This window comes from Microtus pennsylvanicus, chromosome 16 (genome assembly GCF_037038515.1).
Source record: "Microtus pennsylvanicus isolate mMicPen1 chromosome 16, mMicPen1.hap1, whole genome shotgun sequence".
In the NCBI taxonomy this organism is placed as follows: domain Eukaryota; kingdom Metazoa; phylum Chordata; class Mammalia; order Rodentia; family Cricetidae; genus Microtus; species Microtus pennsylvanicus.
Genome location: NC_134594.1, coordinates 30,263,950 through 30,290,038, shown reverse-complemented (window position 1 = coordinate 30,290,038; position 26,089 = coordinate 30,263,950). Strand labels below are relative to the sequence as shown.

General features: G+C 45.3%; 2 protein-coding genes across 4 annotated transcripts in view; one reads left to right on the top strand and one right to left on the bottom strand.

Moving 5' to 3' along the window:
- The window catches only part of Clrn1 (clarin 1), a 44,126-nt gene that overhangs the window by 13,738 nt on the left and 4,299 nt on the right, over nt 1-26,089 (top strand). Inside the window, exons 2-3 of one of the 3 annotated variants that reach the window (XM_075950491.1) lie at nt 9,591-9,612; nt 16,540-16,774. The exons of 1 other annotated variant lie outside the window; for it this stretch is intronic. In XM_075950491.1, coding sequence (XP_075806606.1) covers nt 9,591-9,612; nt 16,540-16,774 — 257 coding nt within the window. The remainder of the gene's footprint in view (nt 1-9,590; nt 9,613-16,539; nt 16,775-26,089) is intronic. One more of the 3 variants, XM_075950492.1, reaches the window with a different exon arrangement.
- Nucleotides 3,626-26,089, bottom strand: part of Selenot (selenoprotein T) — a 244,882-nt gene continuing 222,418 nt past the window's right edge. Inside the window, exon 6 of the mRNA XM_075950497.1 lies at nt 3,626-3,635. The gene's annotated coding sequence lies outside the window, so the exon portion shown is untranslated. The remainder of the gene's footprint in view (nt 3,636-26,089) is intronic.

The following is a 26,089-nucleotide window of genomic DNA, read 5'->3' as shown; positions in this document are numbered from 1 at the left end:
CCATTCATCCATAGGTGCTGATCTAGACTTTAAAGGCCCAATTATCTTTTTGCATTCTATGTTTGCATTCTCAAAAGCTAGAGATTCAAGAAGTATTCGTCTAGCTTCTGGGTCTGTTACCCCTATGTCCAGAGCCTTAATTAATCTTTGCAAAAAGTCAATAAAGGGTTCTCTCTGTCCCTGCCTAATTCTGGTATATGATTCAACCCTTTTTGCTGGATCTTGTATCCTATTCCAAGCATTTAAAGCTGCTTGGTGACATAGACACAGTACTTCATCATCATAAAGAGCTTGGACCTGTGGATCAGCATATTCTCCTGCACCAAGAATTTGGTCTTGGGAAACCTCAATACCTTTTGCTCTTCCTTGCTGTTCCATATGTTTGGATTCTTCTCTGAAATAAATTCCAAACATCAAGGAAGGTCCATTATCTAAAACTGCAGACACTAACTGATGGAAATCATGGGGGGTAGCTCTAGCATTAGAAGCCCAAGTCCTTATCATTTCCTTTACGTATGCAGAGTGCAAGCCAAAATTAACAATAGCTTGCTTAATTTCTTTTAGATCATTCATTGCTATTGGCGTCCATCTAGCTTCTCTGACTCCCTTTGAGCCTTTAGAAGTTGACGCTTTGTCAGAATTAAGTATAGGGTATGCTGCTAAAACCTTTGGTAAGCCAGTTCTAATAGCTGGTGTTGGCATTGTATCCTGTCCTTGTGCCTTATTACTCTGTTCACCAGCTCCAATCATTTCTTCAATCATTTCAAGTCTTTTTATTATTGTCTCTTTTGAATCCTTAATCTCCTGACCTGCATGAGTTTCTAGTAAAGATTGTATGGTTCTTAGGAGTGCCATGATCTTCCTAAATGATAGAATATGCAAAAGAATACTAAAACCTAGTAACCAGTAAATTAAGTTATCCCCATAGTCATATAAACCTTGCATGATATAACCCATTGTATTGGTAACCAGAACAGTAAAATTCGCGTTGGAAACGGGAACTGCCATATTACCTATTATCCAGCAGGTGGCGCTGTTGCCAAGTCTCGACGAAAACACGGTCCTGTTTCAGAGTCTGCCTAGTATTTGTTAAAAACTGGAAAATGTAAGTTGCTCAACAAAGTAAATGTAATTAAATCAATTCCAGAGATGGAACCAGAAACCAGAATCCAGGGGTAGAGAAGAGCAACCTGGAAGCCGCTTATGCCTCCACGTGACAGAGTCACCCTGAGGGGTTGCAGCTTTCAGCAACCGCGTGCTCTGGTTCGCGCCACTTAAGAGCTGTGCTTGCAAGGGAGATTTAAAAACGACTCAGAAAAGAGCAAACCAGGCGGGCAGAGACTACGCGGGCCTGTGGAGTTTAAATCCACAGGCAGCGGCTGAGGAAGCAAGGGCTCCCGCCAAGCTGAACAAGCGCCCGCCAAGCCGAACTTGCGGCCGCCAAGCCGAACTTCCAGCCGCCAAGCCGAACTCGCGGCTGCGAGCCGGGAGAGGTTCTAAAACCAAACGTTGGGCGCCAAATGAAGGCGCAAGTCACAAACAATGCCAATTTGGGATTATGATTAATAGGGTGACATTTATTTAAAGGGGAAAAACTTACAGATCACTTTCAGCCCTCTGCGTAACCAGGAAGGAAGTCAAGTCACCGGCGGAGCAGGAAGTGAAGAGAGAGAGGAGAGGGAAGTGGCCGCTTTTTTAAAGGGAGAGAGACCACGCCCCAAGGGGCTGGTATCTCAGCGGCGATAGGCTGGAGGAGTGGGAGGACCTCCCGCAACATCATCCCCTCTCTCACCTCAGTCCCTGGTAACTACCATCCTCCTCTCAGATCCTACAGGGCTGTCTTTGCTAATTTTCTGTTGCTGTGAAGAGACACCATGACCAAAGCAACTCTTCTAAAGAAATCATTTAACTGGGGCTGGCTTACAGTTTTAAAAGATTAGTTGATTATCCTCATGGCGGAAAGCAGGCAGGCAGGCATGGCAGTGAGGTTATAGCTGAGAGCTTTACATCCTGATCCACAAACAGCAGGCAGAAAATTAGAGAGAAACACTGGTCCTGGCATGGGCTTTTGAAACCTCAAAGTCCACCCCCAAGCAACATCCTCCTCCAACAAGGACATGCCTCCTAATCCTTCCCAAACAAGTTCACTAACTGGGTACCAAACATCATTCAAATATACTAGGCAATGGAGATGATTCTCATTCAGACCACTACAGGAGCCAACTTTTTAATATTATGCATATGAGTGAGACCATGTAGCACTTGTCTTTCTGTGCCTGGTTTCTGTCAGTTAGCATAATCATGACCCTAAATAGGTGTCTGGATCAAGCCCTGGTATGCCACAGAGCCCTTGTTTGCTCTCGGGGAAGACACAGTTCCCGTTCCAGCATCCTCATGCCAGCACACAGCCTGTGGATCAGGATGAAAAGCTCTCAGAGAAGCAACCATAGATAAAACAATACAGTGAGGGTGGCTTCGTGCTCTCCCCTTTCTCTGCGTTCCTTTTTAACTTCTGAAAGTGACTTTATTTTCTCCGCGCTCTTTCAGACATCTCAGAAGAAAAAAAATGTGAGTTCAGCACCCATTTACTGAGTAAAAATAGGTGTCAAGTACTTTCTATGTATTGTCCACAATCCTTACATGATGGGTGCTGTTGTTACTGTTGTTATTGGGGTTCCCTTTTGGGTTCTTAGCTTTCCTATGAAGGAAAGAGTTTATGAACAGACTCATGCTCAAGGATAGATGTTTTATTTTCGCATTATGTAATGTTTCTGTGTTATCAATAGAACACTGCAGTAAAATATTTAAGGGTATTACTAGTGGCTACCATGTCTTAGAATTACTGCATTATCCATTTAGTATAGTGGGTCTCTCTCTCCCTCCCTGCCTCCCTCCTTTCTTCCCTCTCTTCCCTCCCTCCCTTCCTCCCCCTTCTTTCTTTCTTTCTTTCTTTCTTGCTTGCTTGCTTGCTTTCTTGCTTTCTTTCTTTCTTTCTGTTTTTTAAGACAGGTTTTTCTATGTGTAGCCTTGGTTGTCCTGAAACTTTCTCTGTACCAGGTTGGCCTCAAACTCATGAAGATTCATCTGCCTTTGCTTCCTGAGAGCTGGGATTAAAGGCGTGCACCACCACTGCCAGCTTGAATATGTTTCTAAAAGAGCGACTGATATAACCAGAACAGTATAACATGGGATTCACACCGTTAATTCTTACTGAGTAAATAATGTACTAAAGGCAGTGAAATGAAACAGGTATTTTTTTTCTTTTCTTCATTATAAACCCAGATTTAACATTCAAGGTCAGTTTTTTGAGAATTTTCGGGACAATCAACAAGGTAGGCAAGGCGTAAATCTTGGTTCTTACCAGGAGGAAAGAGAGAAAGGAGAAAAAAGAAAGGTCATGGCTTCCAGAGAGGAGGCAGGTTTAGCAATGGAGGTCAGCAAGCCCCCAGGATGGTGAAAGGCAAGAGGAGAGCTTCAGAGAAAGGCCGGAGCGGCAGTGGAGGGATGCACTTGCTTTTGGCTATTACCTGGAAGAAAAAGAGATAGGAAAGTAAAAGGGAAGCAGGGCTCGCAACTTCTGGAGGAAGTACATTATCTCACTAAGGAGATAATTAGTCTTCCCTTCTCCTTAGTGTGTCTTCAGGAGAGTCAGATTTCCTGGGGAAGTCAGACCCCTGACCAGGTGATTGGCAAGCCTCACTTCCTCAAGGGAGGGGCTAATAGTCTGTGACCGACTTAACCTTTGGAGGGCCAGAGGTCGTCACTATTTTTGACCAGGAAGAAGTAGCTTTCACTTCGTGAGTCTCAACGACGTCCACACACTTCCACTCTCTCATATGGTGATTTAAATCCTAAACAGGCTTCTCTTTCTGGTGTGCTCAGAGAAACAGGACGCGGTGTTCAAAGTTTACTGGGAGGGAGGGTGTCCCTCCTCAATGCCTGTTATCTGTCTAGCTAACTACTGTTACCACATCATTCTCTTGGTCTCATGGGGGCTGGAAGCATTGAGATATCACTAAACGTTCCCCACATCATACAAGGAGCCAGCATGTAGCAGACCTGGATTCCAGTTCTTGTGCAGATAATAAATAAGACTTTTTTTAAAAATCATCTTTTGGTTAGAGGAACAACAAAAAGATACAGAGAGTTGTTTTTTATTGTTGTTTGTTTGTTTTGGTTTTGTGGGCTTTTTAACCTTTGTTGTTTTTCTGCGGTGCTGGCGTTCACACTGGACAGCCTTCCACATCTCGGCATCATCTTTAATATGATGTTGAAACCTCACAAGAACTTGTTCTTCAGTTCATTCCTTGCTTTAATTCAATCTCTAACTATCCAAACGCTGGTTTTGGGGCTTTGGAAGATAAAACAGTCAATCCGGTTTGATAATGAAGATCGGACAGGTCACGTGCTTCAGCCGAGACTTTGAGCTACGGATTACCTGTCCACAGTTTAGGTTTAAGGCAAAGACATCTGAGGACACTGTTGAACTAGCTGAAGTCTTTATGGTGTGGCCACTATTTCATTGCTGTGACTAAAGCAATGGCTGTACTACAGCAATTAGCAAAACAGAAGACGTCCCGAGTCAACCACTTCACCAGGGAGCCAGGTGTCAGCACCTGACTCACGCTGAAAACCAGGGGCAAGAAGATGGAATTAGAGCATCAGTTCACATGCTCTTCTGAGACAGAGTCTCACTGTGCAGCCCTGGCTGCCCCAAAACTCCCTGAAATCTGTCTGCCTCAGCCTCATGAGTGCTGGGGTTACAGGTGTGCACCCATAAACCCATTACACCTGGCTTAAAGCCTCATTTTTTTAAATTAAATAAACAAAAGTTCATTTTAACCTTAGAAATTCTGTATTTTATAAAGTTATAATTGTATTTTAGAAAAAAACTCATATATACTTTACTAGGGCTTCTTGAGAAATGTTATGCATAATTCCTTTCTGCTGAAGACATTTTTTTATGATTTATTTAACTTTTTATTTTGTGTTCATTGGTGTGAACTGCATTTCCAGACAGTTATGAGCTGCCATGTGGGTGCTGGGAATTGAACCTGGGTCCTCTGGAGGAGCAGTCAGTGCTCTTAACCGTTGAGCCATCTCTCCAGCCCGTGCTGAAGACATTTTTGTGTGAGCCTGGACCCTGGGTGCACAGGTAGATAACATACCTACACAGTTCCAGCATTTCTGCAGACAATGACTCATAAAGACATTTAGTTTAAAACAATTCTTTGGTACATACACAATTTTGTGACTTATTAACAATGAAAGCAAATTAGCGCAATAGTAAGATGGACGTGATCATTTATTTTTTCATAAAGAAGTGTGTTTTGGCTGAATATTTAATGCGTCGGGGAACAGAGCATTGCTAACATGTTTCAAAGTTGATCAATATTTTGATTCCATGATCATAAGTACTGAGATTACTACTTCGTATACACATGTAGTACAAAATGGAAGAAGGATGTTTACAGGCGTTTCTAGAAATGGTTGGAAACTCGATTCCGATCCAAGCCGAAATTTAGCTAACAAACACTTTTGAAACGCAAGTCGGAAACTCAAACAGCAATTTTTAGAATCAAGCATTCTAACACAATCCAATCCAAAGACAAATTAATTTGATACTTTCATGCTGAAAGACGATGGTAGGAGAATACTAAAAAGCCTTCGCTGTCCATAATTAAACCATTCTGTTTTGTAGAGCAGATGAGCCTATGCGGACAGTGGGAACGCTGCAGTTTGCAGCACACAATAGTCTGGACTGAGCCCCGGCGGCATTCCAAGCAGTGTGCATTGTCATTGTGTAGTTTAACAGCCTGCGCAATGCAAAAGGTGCTCATTGTGTCGTCAGAACCAAAGCCGAAATGAAAGCCATGTCATGCAACCTGGGGTTCTGCCGGAAACACCTCAGCTGTATTACACATTTGGTTTTGAATTAATTTCGACTCATTCAGAAACTCTTCATCGTTGCCAGGCCTTGTAAACCATTGACGTTCAGTCATGTGATCCCATAGTACGAAGCTAGGCACCGAGCAATGGAAAACTTTGCTTCCCATAGATAGGCAGCTAAGTGCCCAGGATAGGTGTGGTAGGTGGAAGGCACTTTCATTATAGGGTACCATAGGTTTGACTAAGCAAACTTAGTACCTGATAGATTGGTTTTTCAGGGGCTGGTTTTCTGCTCTATCTCAGCAAGTCATAACGTAGCAAAGTTCTCAAAACTTACTGCTCCAGGGTGACTACACCCCTGCAGGTTCAGAGCAGTTATCAGAGACACATAAATGCCAAAGCAGCTGTCACCCGAAAACCACCCTGGGTGACTGGGACTCAATGGTGGACGGCCTGCAGGTTGGCTTGAGCCAGCTGGATGCACTTGAGCTAAGAAAGAGTCAGGTGAGGTGCTTGAAATAACATTTCAAATGGTCCTGTGATACCAGCATGTCTCCTCCTTTTGAGTACGGGGTCATGGATTTCATGTCATCGGCCACATAGCCATCAGGAGCTTGGCTCCATACCTGGCTGTGAGTTTGTGGGTGATGCTAGAGAAGATGACTGCATGGAGCTTATGTCAAGAACATCTCTTTTACCCGATGTCCGTAATGACTGGCTGACGATGGGCTGAGGGGAAACCCGGATCAAGAGCATTTCTGTAAAAAGAGAGAAATCTCCCCTCCTCTGATTCTCTTTCAAGAAAAGTGAAAAGCTGAGCACCACGAAGCCAAGTGGGGCCTTTAAAAATAAAAATGTCTTTTATGCAGAGAAGGACAAGTTGAGAGGAAAGGCGGAACCTCTGAGGCTACTTCCGAGGCTTTCATCTGAGCAGCAGTTGCTTGTCACTGTTGACATCATTATCAGAAGCCGCCTCTGTTCCCAGAGTCTCACAGATGGCATTATCTGCATTTCACATCTGGCAGACGAAGGCAAGAGGGCTGACAAGACCCACACTGTTAGGACCAGTGTCAGTGGTCCATGAACCTGGATGCAGCTTAGCATCACCTTTAGTCTTTAGGATGACGAATGCTGCCCACGCTCCATCCTGGGGCTATTGGATCTGCCTCTGTGGGGCAGAGGCTGCCATGTTGGGTGGGTTTAATGGCTCCCCAGGTGATGGCAATATACTGTCAAGGTTGAGGGCTACCGGGGTGATGGTAGACAGGAGAGGGGCCAGCAACTGAGGCCAAAAGTTCGAAAGAGAATGAGAAGTGGTATTTAGTTTTCTACATCCTGGAGATCTTCTGGTCAAAGGCAACCCAGGATCCTGGGCTTTCCGTCATCAAACTGTACATGTCCCTGAACAATCTGGTGGCCGAGTCTCCAGTGAGAAAGGGAGTGCACTTGCCTCTCTGTCATAGAGACATTCTTTCTTTGCACATCTGCCCACCAGCTACAGGTCCAGTTGCTTGGGCCGAAGAGCCAGCTCTGGCCCTGCTAGAACGGCTTTTGGCTGCTCACCCCCACCTGTCTCTGTCCGTGAAGCCACCTAGTTTGCAGAAGTTGGCAGAAGATCCAAGACATGTTCCCTAATCACGTGAGGCAAAACAGAGTTTCCATTTTGATCCACATCTGTCTGCCCGCCGTGCAAAGCCACTGGTCCTTCCAAAGAGCCTCACTGGGGTCCCATTCGCCGTCTGTTGTTGATAGGAAGATCATTTCAGACAAGCCATTGCAGAGGGTGTCCAAAACCTTGCCCACGGGAAGTAGAAACAGGAGGCGGAAGCAGCGTATCAGATGACGAGGAAAATGTGTGACAGGCATCAGGTAAGTCATGAGAAAGCCAAAATGCCAGCATTTTAAAAATAGTAAAAGCCACCCACCTGGTGATGAGAGAAAAAGAAAAATTGAGCTACAAAATGAAAAGCTTGTCTTAGTTCCTTTCACATAATCCAAGGACTACAGCGGGAGGCGGAGGCTCTCTGATCCCAGAAAAAGACTTGTAATCTGATCACCTGTAGACCGAATGGCCCCTGCCCAGTCCCCATGGTTGGTTCTCAGACTGGAAAATGTGGACGCTCCACACTGCACAACCACATGCCACAATTGTCAGCAGGGCAACTCCCCTGTTGTTCTCATCAAGTTAAGAACTAGTTAGGCAATTATTCCACATTTCCAAAGAGCTGCTACAAAAATGATCTCATTTGTATTTTTCATAAGCTCTGTGACATTTCTTCCTTCCTTCCGTCTTTTCTTTCTACCTTTCTTCTGGCACATAATAGTATGTATTCACAGCACCGTGTGAGGCCTCAGTACGTGTGTTGTGTAGGGATCCAATCAGGGTAAGGAGATGCATTCGAAGTCTTCCCTTTGATATTTTGAAATATGCAATGCAGTTTTGTTAACCAGAGTCACCCTACTGTGCAACAGAGCATATTTCTCCTGCCTAATTGGAGCTCCGTGCCTGTTGACCAATCTCCCTGCAGCCCAGCCTCTGGTAACCACTACTCAATTCCCTGTTTCTGTGAGATTGCTGCTTCACTCTCTGCATTTGCAGACGTGGGAGCTAAGATGTTTAGAGATCTCTATATAGAGTAAAGGCAAAACTTCATTATTCCCAAACCTTCATAACGCTAAAAGTGCTGTTCTGAGCAACCTGACATTCCCCCTCAGTTAACGCCTATATATTCACAACCCTCACAGCAGCAACAACATCAGCTTTTGCCTCGGTGATTTATTATATTTCAGCCCTTTGTCACTCCTCGCAATGCTATACTATACATAAACTCAGATTAAATTTACCAAGTCCTGTTTTTGAGACTACTAGAGTAAGAGACTTGACGGACTAGAATCAGTAACAGATAAAGGGATAATGAAGACTTTGAGTAAAATATAACAAAAATCCAGAAGCTAGAACTAAAATAAATTTTTGAAGCAACTGAAATGAAAGTCATGCTTTTGGGGTAACAAAATAAAACATGGGTTAATGACAAGCAAGAAGGAACATATGTAAAATTTAGTAAAAACAAATGTTTTCATCTCTTTTTTTTATTTGATCTACTGAAAACAACATGACTTTGCCCATAGAATGAAAAAATTTAAAGCTAGAGAGATAGGTACCACCAGCTTCTCTCTTTCTGAAAGTCTCCTTACTGCCGATATATGCCTTAACATTCTGCTGGAGTCTGGAGATGTGAAAGCCACTAGAGAAGATACTTGTCTGCTTACAGAATCTATCAGAAGTCTTTATAATCAATCACTTTGTCTGTCAGAATGACCTGAGTTGTGTTTCAGTAACAATACAAACTCTATAGATTTAAAAAACAGATGCATTTCTTGATCACAGTACACAGTTCTTTGTAGGTCAGTTGTACGTTCAGTCTGGGTCTCGGTTGCCATATGGAATGTTGACAGGAGACGGTCGTAGCAGAGAAAGTGTTCTGAAGACCATCACACTTAGCAATTAAATTCCCTGACCTGAACCTCAAATCTGCCACCTTCACACTTTAATTATTTTGGCCAAGGCATGTTGCACAGCCCCACCAAGCTTCCGCAGGACCAGCATGTGCACTCTGACTAGGAGCCCAAACTGATGAAGAGCCACAACTATTGCTGTCGGAAGAACAGTGGTTACTATCACTATTGTGTTGTTCAGAAAGCTCCATGAAGGAGAGTTACTCTGTGTGAGGATGAGGCAGAAGAAGCAGGGAAGTTCTCAAGGGTCAGTCATTTTTCATTAACCATAAGCAGGGATTTTCCCCAGCTAAAGGAACATCGGGGCTTATCGAGGCCAGAATACAGAAGAGGTGTGGGAAGAAGAAGATAAGGCTGGAGGCAGGGGTGGGGTGGGATGGGGTGGGGGGTGGGGAGATGATGAGTGACCAGGATATTACAGACTTTGCTTACTATCCCGAGGCGGCTAACTTGGGCTTGTAGGCAATACACAGCCACTAAGAAAATTAAAGCATGAGACAGGACAGGTGACAGGTGACAGATGAGAAGATGAATAAAAGGGAAGGCTGAGGCAGGAGGCCAGGAGGAGACTTGCAGCAAGACACAGCAGTAAAAGGAGAGGACAAAGAAAGAGATACTTTTCCCGAAACCCTCCTAGAAAAAAAAGCAACTGGAGAGACAGCAGAACAAGCAGGAGACGGTCCTGTTTAACACCATGGTTCACTGATGGAGCACAAACAAAACCCGCTCATCTGTCAAATAACCTTTGTGGTCGGGAGCGGCCTGGCGCCGAAGCACGGAAGTGGAAACCTGCAGGTGGGGGGCAGCAGCTGAAAGCACAGATGAAGATGGAGTTTCTCAGGGAGGGATGAATGAGATACAAAGAGACATGTCCAGGAAAAGAGTGAGAGAGAAGGATGAGAGACTGGCAGAAGGGTGACCTGAGGTGCAAGGGACTGGCTGAGGGAAGCCTCGGGAGCACAGACCTTCATGGAGAATGGTTCATAGGCCTAAACACCCCAGGGATGGCTGTCGATGGATTTGTCTTTGGGCCGCCAGCTCACAAAAAGCAACATGGAGACTTATTATTAATTATAAAAGCTCAGCCTATAGCTTAGGCTCACCCCACTAGCTCATATAACTTAAACGAACCCATTTCTATTGATCTAATGTTGCCACGTGGCTCACGGCTTTCACTTCTCCTCCTGCATGTCTTGCTTCCTCTGCATCCAGCAGGCAACACTGCCTTTCTTTTTTCCTGAGTCCCCCCTGTACCCAGAAGTCCCGCCTAACCCTTCCTGCCTAGCTATAGGCCATTTAACTCTTTACTAAACCACCCACCCTGGCACATCTTCACAGAGTATAAAGGAATATTCTGCAATAGTTAGCAAGGGAGAAAAGGTGAATATGGTTCGCCAAGGCTCACCACCAGGAAGGCACAATAGGTTTTTTTCAAAGAAGCCATTGATGGAGTGGCGAAGGCAGGTCGTTGCAGGAGTTGAAATGGGAACTGGAAGAACAGACACTGCCATAAGGACTAAGTATAAAGGGAAGCATTGAGAATAGCTGTAGCGTGAATTCTAATTGTTCTTAATGGTAAAAACCCAGAGTCAGATATAGGGGTTAATGCTGAAAGAGCAGAGAAGCAAAGCTGTCTGTCAGTCACTAGAGTTCTTACCTCTATCAGTGCTCAGGCCAAAGGGGAATTTCCATCTCTTCCAATCCTCAGACTGCTGCTGTCTCTATGAAACCTCACACTGCATGTACAGATGGAATCCTTGGACTCCATGCGCAGACCGAACCCTCAGACTGCATGCACAGACCGAATCCTCAGTCTGCATGCACAGACCAAACCCTCAGACTGCATGCACAGACTGAACCCTCAGTCTGCATGCAAAGACCGAACCCTCGAACTGCATGCACAGACCGAATCCTCAGTCTGCATGCGCAGACTGAACCCTCAGACTGCATGCAAAGACCGAACCCTCGAACTGCATGCACAGACCGAACCCTCAGACTGCATGCACAGACCGAACCCTCGGACTGCATGCACAGACCGAACCCTCAGACTGCATGCACAGACCGAACCCTCTGACTGCATGCACAGACTGAACCCTCAGACTGCATGCACAGACCGAACCCTCAGACTGCATGCACAGACCGAATCCTCAGTCTGCATGCGCAGACCGAACCCTCAGACTTCATGCACAGACCGAACCCTCAGACTGCATGCACAGACCGAACCCTCTGACTGCATGCACAGACCGAATCCTCAGTCTGCATGCACAGACCGAACCCTCAGACTGCATGCACAGATCGAACCCTCAGACTGCATGTGCAGACCGAACCCTCAGACTGCATGCACAGACTAAACCCTCTGACTGCATGCACAGACCGAACCCTCGGACTGCATGCACAGACTGAACCCTCAGTCTGCATGCGCAGACCAAACCCTCAGACTGCATGCACAGACTGAACCCTCAGACTGCATGCACAGACTGAACCCTCTGACTGCATGCGCAGACCGAACCCTCAGACTGCATGCACAGACTGAACCCTCAGACTGCATGCACAGACCGGATCCTCAGACTGCATGCACAGACTGAACCCTCTGACTGCATGCACAGACTGAACCCTCGGACTGCATGCACAGACTGAACCCTCAGACTGCATGCACAGACTGAACCCTCTGACTGCATGCACAGACCAAACCCTCAGACTGCATGCGCAGACCGGATCCTCAGACTGAAGCCTCAGACTTCTCCATCTCTACAGATCCTCAGACTACATCTGAGTTCCTGTCTCCTCCCACCTTGTAGTCCTCGTTCTGCCCAGCCATATCACTCCTGTCTCCACCTCCCTAGTGCTGGGCTTAAAGGCATGTGATCCCAAGTGTTGGGATCGCCATTGGGTGAGCTCTGTTTCTCTTTTAGACAGTCAATCTCGTGGAGCACAAGGTGGCCTTCAACGCACAGAGATCCATCTGCCTCTGTCTCCCAAGTGCTGGGATTAATGGTGTGTGCTACACTGCCTGGCCTCTATGGCTAACTAGTGGCTTAGCTCTGCCCTCTGATCTTCAGACAAACTTTATTTGTAATCTAACTACAAACAAAATATCACTACAATTAGGAAATGGTAGATTCCCTTAGGTCAGGCTAGGGTGTGCCTGTGTGACTGTATGTGTGTGAGCAGACAGAAGGGCAGAACCAAAGGCTGAAGGTGGTAGATGAGGTAGGCTAGAGAAGACAGAATGTGTCTAAGAGCACAATAAAAGGCTTCATCCTACAAAGGAAAACAGCATTCCTTTCACAAAGAACAAAGGGAGGCTTTAGCTAGACACAGAGAAATGACGGTGCCTTAGTTACTTTTCTATTGCCCTGACAAAGCACCATGACCAAGGCAACTTATAAAAGAAAAAAGCATTAAATTGAAATTTATGGTTCTAGAAGCTTCTAGTCCATGACCATCATGGCAGGGAGCATGGCAACAGGTAGGCAGATATGGTGTTGGAGCAGCAGCTGAGAGCTTACATCTGAACTACAAGCACAAGGCAGAGAGAGATAACTGGGAAGGGCACGGACTTTGGAGACCTCAAAGCCCACCCCTTATGACATACCTCCTCTAACAAGGCCACACCCCTAATCCTTCCTAAAACATCCGCAAACATGGGAACAGTCATTCAAAAATATGAGCCTATGGGGTCATTCTCCTTCAAGCCACAACACATGGGCATATGACGTAAGGATTGAAAACTTGAAAGAACTTCTACTATCTCCACTTCTCTGAGGAACGAGAGTTTTGCTGGCTAGACTCTTATGAGCCCTTCGTAACCCAGGTACATAAGACAAAACGGGGAGTGAGGGGTGCCTAAGAATATGGGATACCAGGTGTGTTGGTACAGGTCTATCATCCCAGGATTTGGGAGACTGAGCAGGATGAATTTGAGTTTAAGACTAGCCTGGTTACTCAGTAGGTTCAAGGTCAGCCTGCACTACATAGAGACCACATCTCAAGTAAATAACTAAATAAACAATAAATCAATAAAATCGTGTTGGAACACCTGACAGGGACAGGCGTGGGGAAGACCACAAAGGCCTTCACAGGCTTGTCTGTGCAGAGATTAGAAGGCTGGAGTGTCTCCATCTTGGCAGGAGACAGAGTTCAAGAGGCAGAGACCCTATGAAATGATTGCATGAGAGCGCATTTCCCACGGAGTGCTTCCCTGTGCCTGTGTTTGCACTGCAAGTCATAACTGATGACTATCCCGCTCTGTTTCCTAACAGCAGGCTCCAGGAACAAGGGGATGGCAGCCTCTCTTTGCATGTCAGCTCTATCTGGATTTTCTTCCCTGCCCCCTCTTTTCTGGGACTTAGATGCCTTCACTCTGCCAGCAGAAGGGTGAACCCAAAGACCAGTTGCTAGTCCTCGTTTCCAATTGATCTGGGCTAGTGTGTGCAGCAGCTGTCTGCTTCTTTCTGTTGCTGACTTACAGGTTATTATATGGATATGCACGCCTTGCTCAGCCATCTGCCCATCGATGCTATGTAATAGATTTCAGTATGGGTGAATATGATAAAGTCATATAAACATCTGCGTACAGGTTCGGGTGAAGGGTGTTTTCGCTTTCTCTGAGGTGAGTTCCTAAGAATAGGAATGGTGTGCACTGGTAATCTAAATCAAGCTAGGTTCTGGAACAGCCGGGTACAGTCATGTGCAGACAAGCAAAATAACCTTGGCTCCAAATGTTACTGTATATAAAAGCTTCAAAATAGATACCAAGGATTAGGGGAGATGGTTCAGTCAGTAAAGTACTTTTCATGCAAGAATGAGAACCTGGCTCTGATCGCTAGATTCCATGCTAACAGATAATGACTAAATAAACTACATGTGGTTTAGTTTAAAATCCCAGGGGAAGAGGAGACAATCAGATCCTGGGGCCGCCTAGCAAACCCACTGATGTATAACAGTTCCCTCCCACATTGAAACATTCCATCCTTCAGGGAAGCTCCTTAAACAGGAAAGCAAACAACTCAAGCCAGCTTCAGGAGACCCCTGAAACTGAGCAGATTCACTAGGCTCCTCCCTGCCAGAGTAAGCAATAAAAGCTGCAAAGAAGACTCTGAGACCAGACCAACATCCAGGGAGAAGCACAAACCAGTCAGGATGCCTGAAAGAAGTTTATACCAGGGTCCCATGGAAAGGATTCTCCGACCCGTTGATCTGCCTGCAGGCTGGGCAGGCTGCTCCAAGTTTCCAGCTTCTCTGAGCCGTTACCCGTGCTGGGTGGGCTTTAATAATGCAGCTGTCTTTGAGTCGTTTCTATTCCTCTAAGTAATCTCTCACCCATATCCTTCTAAGTAACCCCAATAAAACTCTCTGGTCCAGCTTACTGGTTGGAATAAAAATACAAAAAAAAAAAAGTTAAGAAAATGCAGGGTCTCCCTCTCTGAAGGGGAAACTCACCATTTTTACTAGGCTGGCTGACTGGCCAGGGAGCTCTTAGGGCCTCCCCGACTCTGTCTTTCAATGCTCGGTATGCCCTACTTTTTACATGGGAGCTGGGGACTTGAACTCAGGTCCTCATGCTTGCAGAGCAGGTATTCTTACTCACTGAGGTATCTCCCCAGCCCCTTGTGCCTCAGTTTTTAATAATATAATAATATGCCCATCTCAGCTGTAAAGAGAATTCAGTCAGGAGAGCAGAGTACTAAACAATCCTTATAAACACAGCCCTCTGCACCCGTCACAAGTGACAGGAGAAAACGCACGTTTCCCTCTATGTGGTTTGTTTCTTTCTATCTAGCATCGCATTTTGATGATAATTCCACATCTGTTCCTATAGAATTGCTCTGATCTCTGTGAAATCCCATTGCAGAGGATTGTGCGTGCTATTGTTAGACATGCGAGCTCTTTCCAAACCAAAGATTCAGCAATGACTGTGTTTACAATACTTCGCGGGTCTCATATGCCTAAATAGGCCTAAGAGAGGCTCTTGTAAATAAGGAAACTTATTGAACTAAAGGGTGTGGACATTTCGGGGCTTTATAGACACTGCCCAACGCCAAGGAGGTTTTTCTACTTTTACTCCCAAGAGAAGTGCACAAGGGGCTTCCTTTCCCTTCACTCCCACTAACAGGGGTCAGTGCTAAATGTTTCGGACTTAGCAGATGCAGTTTTATCACAGGACGATTAAAGGCAACTAAGCTACGGGATGTCCTTACTCCTGAAGGGCACTGAAGAAATAACTCTTCCTCTTAAAGGGGAAGTGACGCCCTTGTCCAGGGAGACAACCACAGTGAACATCTTTGAAAATAAGCCATTGGATTTGCTTGCTCACTTGCTAGTTCTCTCTGTACTCTCATTGGGGTCCAGGCTCTGCGGGAGACATCTGGGTCTTTCTCTGTCTTCTTTTATGGCTTTATCTCCAGCTCCCAAAACAGTGGCTGACACATAGTAGGACCTCAATAAATACGTTAAGCCTCGGCTCGATGCCGGGGAAACGGAAATACATTGGACTGCTCTTCCCTTTGTTGTCCAGAGTTGCTGAAAGTGGGCATGCTGATGCAGAGGTAGCTGACATCTGTAAGGGTTTTCATCTCCTGAGCGGGCAAGGATAACTTGCCCTGAATACAGAATCTAGAAATAGATTGGGCATGTTTACTAAACCCGGAAAATATTTCTTGTAGTACCAGAAATAATTTTCCCACAGCTTTGTGCTACATCAAAATATTGAAGCTGACTGAAATTTTCCAATTCTCTACTATTGTTGTAACCTAGAAACCAATTTTTATATTATAGCACACAGAGGTGGGATAAAAACCTCCTGATGTTGGAATTCTCCCAGGTGCATTCAAATTTAAAATGTTATTATAAAATTTGGATCATTTTAAAAAGTGATTATTGATAACTATCATTGAAACTTGGGTCATAAAATAATGTGCAGTTTTGAGTTATTAATCCAGCACTTGAGAATAATCAAGGACCGAAGACTCTCCCGGACTTCCCAAGTGCCATATTTTACTGGTGAATTCTATGAAATGACCCCATCTTTAAATCTTTGGGTAAATTGGTAAGTGAGAAAAAAAATGTATTCGTCAAAATGACTTTTAGTGATTTTTTGAAAGCATGGGAAAGAATAGGGATTTAAATTTTCAGTTATACCTGCAGAGAAGTGATCATAAAATTCTTCTCATTCTCGTTTTATTCTCAGTCTTCCCAGATTTGCTCCAAGCCATCCCTGTGAGCATCCACGTCAATATCATTCTATTCTCCATGATTCTGGTCATCTTAACCATGGTGGGGACAGCCTTCTTCATGTACAATGCTTTTGGCAAGCCCTTTGAAACGCTGCATGGCCCACTAGGGCTATATCTCGTGAGTTTTATTTCAGGCAAGTATAAAATTCTACCTTCAAAGTCTAAGTGCTTTTTAAAATGTGTCAAAAGACGCTCTACCTCAATGTAGTTATGCCATGTGTACAGTAATATTCCTGTAGTATTATATATGACAGCAAATAATGGAGAAATACTATAATTATCTAACAATATGGAATTCACTGTATACATTGCAATAGTCTATATGAATGAATACAATCTTTACATTGTAATTTTGAAGATGTAAAAAAGGGCTAACTCTTGTATCAAATTGTTAAATGAAAACAGCAGTAATATTTTACAAATATTATGAACCTGTTGGGCTATAAATACAGAAAATGTACATATAAAAATTGATGGAATTTCTTATATATAGCCATATACTCTTTCACGCACACACACACTAATATAAAAGCCATATTTATATATGAGTGATGGATGGGGATACTTTGCTAGTTGTGGTTATCTCTGAGGATTGGAGCTATGGATGGTCTTAATTTTGCTCATGATTATTAATACTTTTTTCCTAAAAATATAGGTTTGTTGAGACAAGGTTTCTCTATGTAACAGTCCTGGCTGTCCTGGAACTTGCTTTATAGACCAAGCTGGCCTCAAACTCACTGAGATCCACCTGCCTCTGCCTCCCAAGTGCTGGTATTAAAGGCTTGAGCCATCACCGCCCACCCCAGTTATCAATATTTCTAAGTGTTCACTAGTGTGCATTTATTTATTCATAATGAGAGAAATGAGAAATTTTCATCATAAAATGATAAAGGCACCCACAGATGAATGACCACATTCAGGACTGTCACTGCTTCGTGTTGACTAATGCTGGTTACATCCGGGAAAGGATACAAAGGATACACTCTCCACCTAATGTTTTGATAAACGCATTCCACTTCAAAACTGGGCTGATGAAAAAGGTGTAAATTCTAGTCAGTGCCAGAGGTGCCTCTAATACATTTTTTGAAAGAAGAAAAGAAAGATGAAAAAATGAAATCTATTTACATAATTCATGTGTGACTATCATTCAATAGGAAGCCTCTGATTTTACAGCATTCCAAACTTACAGATCAGTTCAACATTCTATTATGTTCTACTGATGATTTCCAGGAGACTACAGCTCATACCAGCCAAAAATCTAATGGAAGTCCCTGTTGGACAATTTCGTTCTCCTTTGAAGCTGCCCTTGGCAGCTAGCTCTGAAGCAGCCAGCACAGACTCGTTCCTCTTGACACTGCTCCCTTCTCCCACACCATCCAGCTCCAGCACCAACTTGTCCAGGTGCCTGCCCAGAAAACAGAGCCCTGTAGTCAACAAGGGCTGATGGGTTTCAGAAGGCAGTGTACTTGCTGCTCCCTGCTCACACCTTGCTAACCAAAATATTCACCCAACTAAAAGAGATTGCTCCCCAGTAGGGATCCTGCTAACATTTCCTCTACATCTTTTATAGATGTACAACACAGCTTTATCACAAGAATGAGCACTCTATGAGGCAGTCCAAGGAGTGCCCACCTATCTCTGGCAAGAGCAGCTAACTTGAAGCTTACTGTATATTGTTTTTTTAAAAAAAATCAACCCTCACATGCATAGGTGAGAGAAATAAGGACCCTACTGGGACAAAATTAGCAATGCAGACCACAGAGGCAGGAGGACCTGCGCCAGAGAGCAAAAGGCAGAAGTATGGCAAAGGACTGGTTTTGAACTGAAATGAAAAAGATAACAGTCTCAAGGTGGGATATGCAAGCCAAGATAGCAACTCAATCTCACAGGAAGGACAAGGGGTAAACATTTGGGGATTGTGTCACTCACTAAACATCCCAAACTGAACTGGTAGACAGTCAGTTGAGTCTGTAAGTATTTAGGTAGTAGACAAACGAGGCATGATTTCAACAGAGATTTGATTTTTTTAAAAAAGATGTATTTGTTTTGAGTGCTCTATCTGCATATATACCTGCACACCAGAAGAGGGCATCAGCTCTCACTTACTACAGATGTTTGTGAGCCACCATGTGGTTGCTAAGAATTGAACTCAGGACCTCTGGAAGAGCAGCCAGTGCTCTTAACCTCTAAGCCCTCAACAGAGATCTAAAGCAGGGCTGCGGACCAGGTGAGCAGCATCCATGTTACCTGGGAACCTGTCAGCACAATGAATTCTGAGAACACTGCCCCAGAGTGACGAAATGGGAGATGTTGGGGGTGGACACACAGCTGTGCTTCAGCTGGTCCTGCAGGTGAAGCCCTTCTGTGCAACCTCAAGGTGCCCTTAGAACAGCGATTCTCAAACTTCCTAGTACTTTGGCCCCTTAATACAGTTCCTCATGTTGTGATAACCCCCAAACATAAAATTATTTTTGTTGCTACTTCATAACTATAAATTTCTACTGTTATGGATCATAATGTAAATATCTGTTTTCTGATGGTCTTAGGCAACCCCTATGAAAGGGTCGTTCAACCCCCAAAGGGGTCTTGAGCTACAGATTAATAACCACTGTGCTAGAGGGAATTGCTTAAGAAGGGGTTGGAGAACTGAAAAACCACAGTGGCGGCCTGAGGTAGCTCAGAGGGTAATTTCTGGAAGTACCTACCATTCCTGGGGTTGGGGGAAGAACCTGAAGACTTCTTTAACTGACCTGAAATAGAGGGGCCCTGAGGGCACTGGGTCTCAGACCTCAAAGAGCTGCCACTGCCTCTCTTCAGAACACTAGCAGAGGATTCTGGAAGTGTGGAATGATGCCAAAAGTCCCAACTGCTACCCTTGGGAAAGTACTGATCCCATGGCCTTGCTGCCAGGAGTTCAGGCCATCTGGAAAGAGCAAGCCTTCCCTAGTCATTCTGAACACAAAGTAACTAACCAGCCACAAAACAAGTGTGGTGATCTTGACCCAGCCTCATAAAGTAGAGGACAGAAAAGCTGGTTGTGGAGAGACACTTGCGCTTCTACAGACCCGGGTACCTACTGCACCATCTCTGGGTGAAATTCAGAAGAGAAGCCCGTGTGGAGACAAACTGACAGTTCTGATGGACGGCCTAACTAGAAGTGTCTGAAAAGCAAGACGTCTCCAAGAATGCTGGGTTCGATCCAAGTCCCAGATCTGACCTTGGCCTCCAGCCAAGTGTGATGTAAGGAGAACCTGGGCACACGATTACACACCGGAACAATCAGTCCCGAGCTCACACTGTATCTTAATTCATATTGCACCTGGAAGTGCAGGTATTTGATAAAGCGTGGTGAATCAATGACGGGGGTAGGATGGGGGCAGAGGGAGAAGGGCAGGAGCCGTGTCCACAGCAGTCTCTTGCAAAGGCCCAGAGTTCACCGAGAAATCAGCTTCTGAAACCCCAGTCCTCATTTTAATCAGCAAAAATTGTCGGTCATTAAAAAGAAGCTGTACAAAATGAGGATCAGAAGGACAGACAGGTGGCAGCCTTTAGGGGTAAACAGGGCTCTCGAAGCATAAACTACCTCATTCTCTTTAAGTCCATACAGGGAACCCAGAAGTCCATAGTTTGGGAAATGTTTAATTCCGTTTGTAGCTTTCATTCAGACCCCAGTTCTAAATCCTGATTGTGTCAAGATAAACTTTTAGAGGGTTGTTTTTTTTTTTTATCACAAACTCTTTAAATAGGCGTAGTCAACACGAATATTCACAGAACAGGGACTGTGTTAGGGTCGTTAATTTTAAGTGAGTCACGTTCTATTAGGAGACACCCAGGGGCTTCTCCCTTCACTGGGTTCCTTCCCATTTCCCTCACCCTTGTGCCCAGCTCAGGAATCTGTCCTCATAGGTGCTGCCCACGCTCCCTGAACCTCCTCTTTTCCTTCCTCTGATCCCCATGCACCTCCAGCTTTTCTCTGTCCTCCACGGTTCTTCATGCTGAAGTCATATGAGGCCATCTTTGAGATGTCTACTTCCGGTCTAGGTGGGGACTCATACCTTGTGTCTTGAGCCATGAGGAAAGAGGAGAGAGAGAGAGAGAGAGAGAGAGAGAGAGAGAGAGAGAGAGAGAGAGAGAGAATGTTGTCTTCCAATTCTCTATTAGGAGCTTGTCAGTTCTTCAGAACAAAGGAGGCAGAAAAGGAAAAACCATGCCCATGGCTGCCGTCCACTGCAGCTCCCTGATGCTTACAGCCCAAGATCCTACACACCTCTCTCCTCTCCTTAGAGATTCCAGTATCATCTGTATGCCTCCGCAGTCTCGGGATACCATTCCTGGCCACTGTCGTTCTTGCAAATCAGTTCATTTGCTTTCTTCCCTAGTCTCTTACAAGCTGGTTTTAAGAAACCTTTTCCCCAGTGTAAGATTTAGGTAATACCTTAATGGACCCCCATAGTCCATCTAGGGCATAAGAATCCCCCGAAGAGCTTTCTAAAATTGCTGAAGCCAGCTCCCTACCATGTCAATTAAGCTGGAGGCTACAGGGTGGGGGCTTGGCCACTGCTTTGGATTTGGACTTAGCTTTTTCAAAGGAAGCTATTGGAATTGGCAGCCCGCGTTGAGGCTCGGTGCCACAGGTGCCTTCACCGAGTTTCTTTGGCAGACAGAATGCTTGTTACATGCCAGTCCTTGTAAAGGGGGTGCTGGTGACTCCACAGTGAGGCTAGTGCAGAGTCTTGCCTTTGGGGAGCCTGCAGCCTACTGGGAGAGTCAAGCAAAAGCAAATGCAAAATCAAGCCAGATGGTGGTGGTGCACGCCTTTTGTCCCAGCACTGGGGAAGTAGAGGTAGGCAGATCTGTGAGTTCAAGGTCAGCCTGGTCTACAGCATGAGTTCCAGGACAGCTAGGGCTGTTATACAGAGGAGAGCCTATCTCGGGGTGGGGTGGGGGGAAGTGTATGTGAACAATTGAATAACTGCTTGTTGCCCTTCTTCTAAGGGTGGTAAACAGGTTACACAGACAATGCAAGCAGGGACCTGGCTTTGAGCTTCTGGAAGAGGGGAAGAGTCTCCTCCTAGTGACTGAGTTGCTGAGAAGTCTCTAGAGCTTCCCAAGCCATGGAGAGATGCACACAAGACCCTGGGGAAGGAGAGTTCTGTGGAAGAAGAGAAGGCAAACCCACACTGCTGGAGCGATAGACAGCGAGAAGAAGTGCACAGTCATCAATTAAAATGTTTGGTGGAGCTAGGGAGATCACATGATATAGTTAATACTGGAGCTTAAAATCTCTGTTAAGTATTTTAGAGTGGATTTTAATAATTGCGAGCTTTTGGAACTTTTAAGGTATCTGATAGATTTACCTCTTTAAGCAATGTCTGGTCGAAAACAATGCTACTGTCATGAAGATGGATAGAGAACAAAAAAAAAACCAAATTCTGAAAGCAGATCCAAAGCATTTTGCAGGGAGCTTACACAATTAAATAATTGGCAGTGGCATTCGCTGCGGTAAGCAGGCAGAGGGGGCGGGGCCAAGGGTTACAGTTTAGAGAGAGGCACTTATTTCTAGGAACCAAATGGTCCATTTGGGGTGTGTCAGTTCTAAGATGCTCTGAGATATCCAAGTACAGGTGTTATGGAGACAGGTGGATACATGAATCTAGAGTTCATAGAGCAGGTTTAGATGAAAGAATTACATTTAAGTGTTGCCAGGGTATAGGAATTATGTAGAATGAAAATGGGGGGTATTGAGAAAAAATTGGTCAAGATTAACCTCTGAAGGACACTTTGAGTGGCTTCTGGGATTGGAGAGGAAGGGGATATTGAGGTAGCAAAGGAATATTGAGAGAAGGGTACCCGGGCAACTGTGGTGCTTAAAGGTAGGAAAGGAATGTTTCAAGACTGCAGCCACCATTGAGAGTCTAATAAAGGTGGCCTCCTGTGTGAGAAGCTGGAGGGAAATAACGGAGAAAGACTGATAATACTGGGATTGGGGGTACAAAGATCCAAGTTCAGGAGGTGGAGAGAAAGAAGGAACCACAGAAGAGGGAGCTGCGCTCAGAGGTGACCAGCCCCATGCTTTCACATGGGCACACCGATATTTGAGCATACTGTTTGACTCCCAGGGCTGCCTAAGTGAGAGTGAAGAGCCTTAGCCAGACCTTCGTGTGGAAGACGTGCCGTGGACCCTTGGCAGAAAGCCCCAGTGGTCTAGGGATAGTCTCTGCAGTTGGCATGGCACTTCTCAGGCCTCTGTGGGAGGACGCAAAGCTCCCAAATCTGGGCTTGCTGCAGTGGGATTGATGGCACATGTCTTGAGTTCCACCAAGCAAGACAAACAGATACAATTTGTGCCTTTCTTTAGAAGGCATGCTCCTAATACAGGCCCAATTAATTATGATTACAGCTACTAGCACAGAACAAAAATAAACACAGTCGTATCTGAAACATGAAGACAGGAAAAATAAAGAACAGCATAAAAATAGAAGGGCTCTTACACTGCACACAGATTCAGTGTTAATACCACCCTCGCCTCTCCAACCTCTGCAATGCCCGCAGGACATAAGAGTCAGCAATTGGCGAATTAAGAACAGTGTGCACCTTTTCTATCTCAGTCATCATGGAGGAGATGTTTTCCAGGAGTCTGAGAAAGATTCGGGGATGTCTAGCCGTAGAAAAGCCAGGACTGAAACTATTCTACTAGGTTCTGCACAGCCCGCAGAACAGAAACCAAAGAAGGAAAAAGAAAGTAGCTGTGAAACCCATGATGGCGGTGGGCATGGGAGTTCATTTCCAAGTGCAGGAGAGCAGTGAAGGGCCAGGATTGTCAGGGGATTTTGCTTTCAGATTACCAATGTCAAGGAGCATAGGCAAGGATGCATTCAACTTCTTTTCTGTCACAATTACTGGGACTCTTGTCCTATTCAGAAAGCATGTCTTCCTTTCTGTTTTGTTGAGCATCAAAGCCCAAGTCCTTACCACAGTCCCAAAGCATCACCTGCTGTGTGCACTATGGAAATGCAGGGCTGTGGCTCAGAATGTGTACTATGTCTGACTTCTGCCACTCAGTCTTCCTCTCCTCTTTGCTTAACATTCCTGGCTCCCTATTCACACATGGCTGTCCTCTCTCTGAAATACCATTCATCATATTCTCTCTCTCTCTCTCTCTCTCTCTCTCTCTCTCTCTCTCTCTCTCTCTCTCTCTCTCTCTCTCTCTCTCTCTCTCTCTCCTCTTTCTCTCTCTCTCTCTCTCTCTCTCTCTCTCTCTCTCTCTCTCTCTCTCTCTCTCTCTCTCTCTCTCCTTCTCCATTCTCTCTCACTTCCGTCAGGATCTATGGGATTCTTACCTTCATAAGCACTCCCTACCCGTTCTACCTTTCTATCCTTCCTGCCTGCTTTATTTTATCCTCCTTGGCACATATCACACTCTGCTCAGCTATGGAATATACTTACTTTGTCATTGCATCTCTCCATTGTGTCTACCAACACAGCTTCCTGGGCAGGAAAGCTGTCTTAAGTCTTGTTTGGTTTAGTCATGTATGCTTGGTGCCCAGCATAGTGCAGTTAACGATACAATGCTTGTGGAACGAGCGAATAAAGGAAAACCAGCCCTGCATATCTGCCAGCAACAACTGCGTTCTTCTTTAAAACACCATTTCCACTAAGTTTTGGACCCTGCTCAACAAGATGACACTGGGAAAACTCAGGGAATTGTGGGTTGTTTAGCCACCTACTGCAGAAGATAGGGGAGGCTTAGCTTAGCTGATGCCGTTCCTTTTCCTGCATCTCTGTTCTGTGGAACCACCCAAACTAATTGCTTGTTAGCATAACCTCAAATTTTGCTCCTTGGTATTGGCTCTGTTTCCTCGTCCCCTGACTCGCTTTCTCTGTGGTGACCATGGTCCTCTGAAGCCGTGGGGAAACAGAAAGCTTTGACCTGAGAATGAAACCTTTCCTGGGACTTCACCTTCAGTGAGTGAGACTGTATAAAGTCCCAGGCAATCAAAACCCCACCTATGAAGTTGTGCATGTCCCACCCTTGCTTTGAATCGTTCTATAGTCGAAAGAAGTACATGTCCGTTTGTCGTTCTAGGTCAGACAGACAGTGTCTGTCCTCTTTGTCACCTAAGAGAGACTTGAGAAACTCTGCTTTCATTCTGAACATGTTGGCTATCGCTTTCAAAGGAACTGGCATTCTAACTTATTCTCCAAAATATGAGCATCATGCTAATAGGGATATTTCTGAATTTCTTCCCCACGAAGACTTCATCCCACAGCACCCTGGAGACCTACACACCCTGGCAGATGTTCTCACCCAAAAACATAGTTAAGCTCAGGGCCAACCAACAGAAAAAGCAACTTTCTTACTGGCTGTGAGCTGTTGTACTGGCTGGCTTTATGTCAACTTGGCCAAGCTAGCGTCACAGAGAGGAAGCACCCTCGGTTGAGGGAATGCCTCCATGAGATCCAGCTGTAAGGTATTTTCTCAATTAGTGATCAATAGCAGAGGGCTCAGCAGTAGGTGATGGCTTTCCTGGGCTGCTGGTGCATGGTTCTGTAAGAGAGCAGGCTGAGCAAGGCAGGGGAAGCAAGCCGAGTGAGCAGCTCTCTTCCGTGGCCTCTGCATCAGCCCCTGCCTCCAGGTTCCTGCCCTGCTGTAATTTCTGTTCTGTCTTCCTCCAGTGATGATCTTTGATCTGGTAAACCCTTTCCTCCCCGACTTCCTTTTCGGCCATGGTGTTTTGTCGCAGCAAGAGAAACCCTAAGACACCTATGCTCCCTGTGTTGTCGGGCCTGCGTACAGACACCTAACTCGGCTCTCCTGGGCAGCTGCCAGATGAGAATCACCGGTATGCAGTGGCTAGCCCATGGTGAATGTTTGTTCGTGTCTGCTCATTTGTGGTATGACAGCCCTATAACTCAGCTATTTTATTCAGTCAGAAATTACATTAGTAATCAAAGCCATTAAAGGCGGGGAGTACAAGCACAGCACCATCCAGATGGTGGGGAAGTCAGACAGACGAAAGGAATGCGGCTGTGGTCATTGCGTGCGATGCCGTGCTGCAAACGTGGGCCTTGCACCTGGTTGGTTTCCAAATTCTAGTGTGAGTGTGGCTCAGCAGGCGTCCAAAGTCTGGGCCATTCTAACTTCCCTGTGAGTCCAGCCGTGAGGATCAGATGGACAGACACGCTGGGGGCCTGTCACAGTAGCTCCAGCTGAGCTAGGGAATTTGATGTACATGGTTACTGGGACAAAAGAGGAGAGAGACAGGCAGACCTAATTCTACCATGTGTGAGGCCTTGGGAGCATGCGAGTGAAAATCCATATGCCGTGAGTTTTAACATTTATGTTTAAAGTTAATTAAACTATTCGATTCAATATGCTGAGTTTTTCTTCCCCCAGAACCAGCCCTCCAGAAGGACCTAGGAGGGGGGTCTCAATTTAGAATTCTTGA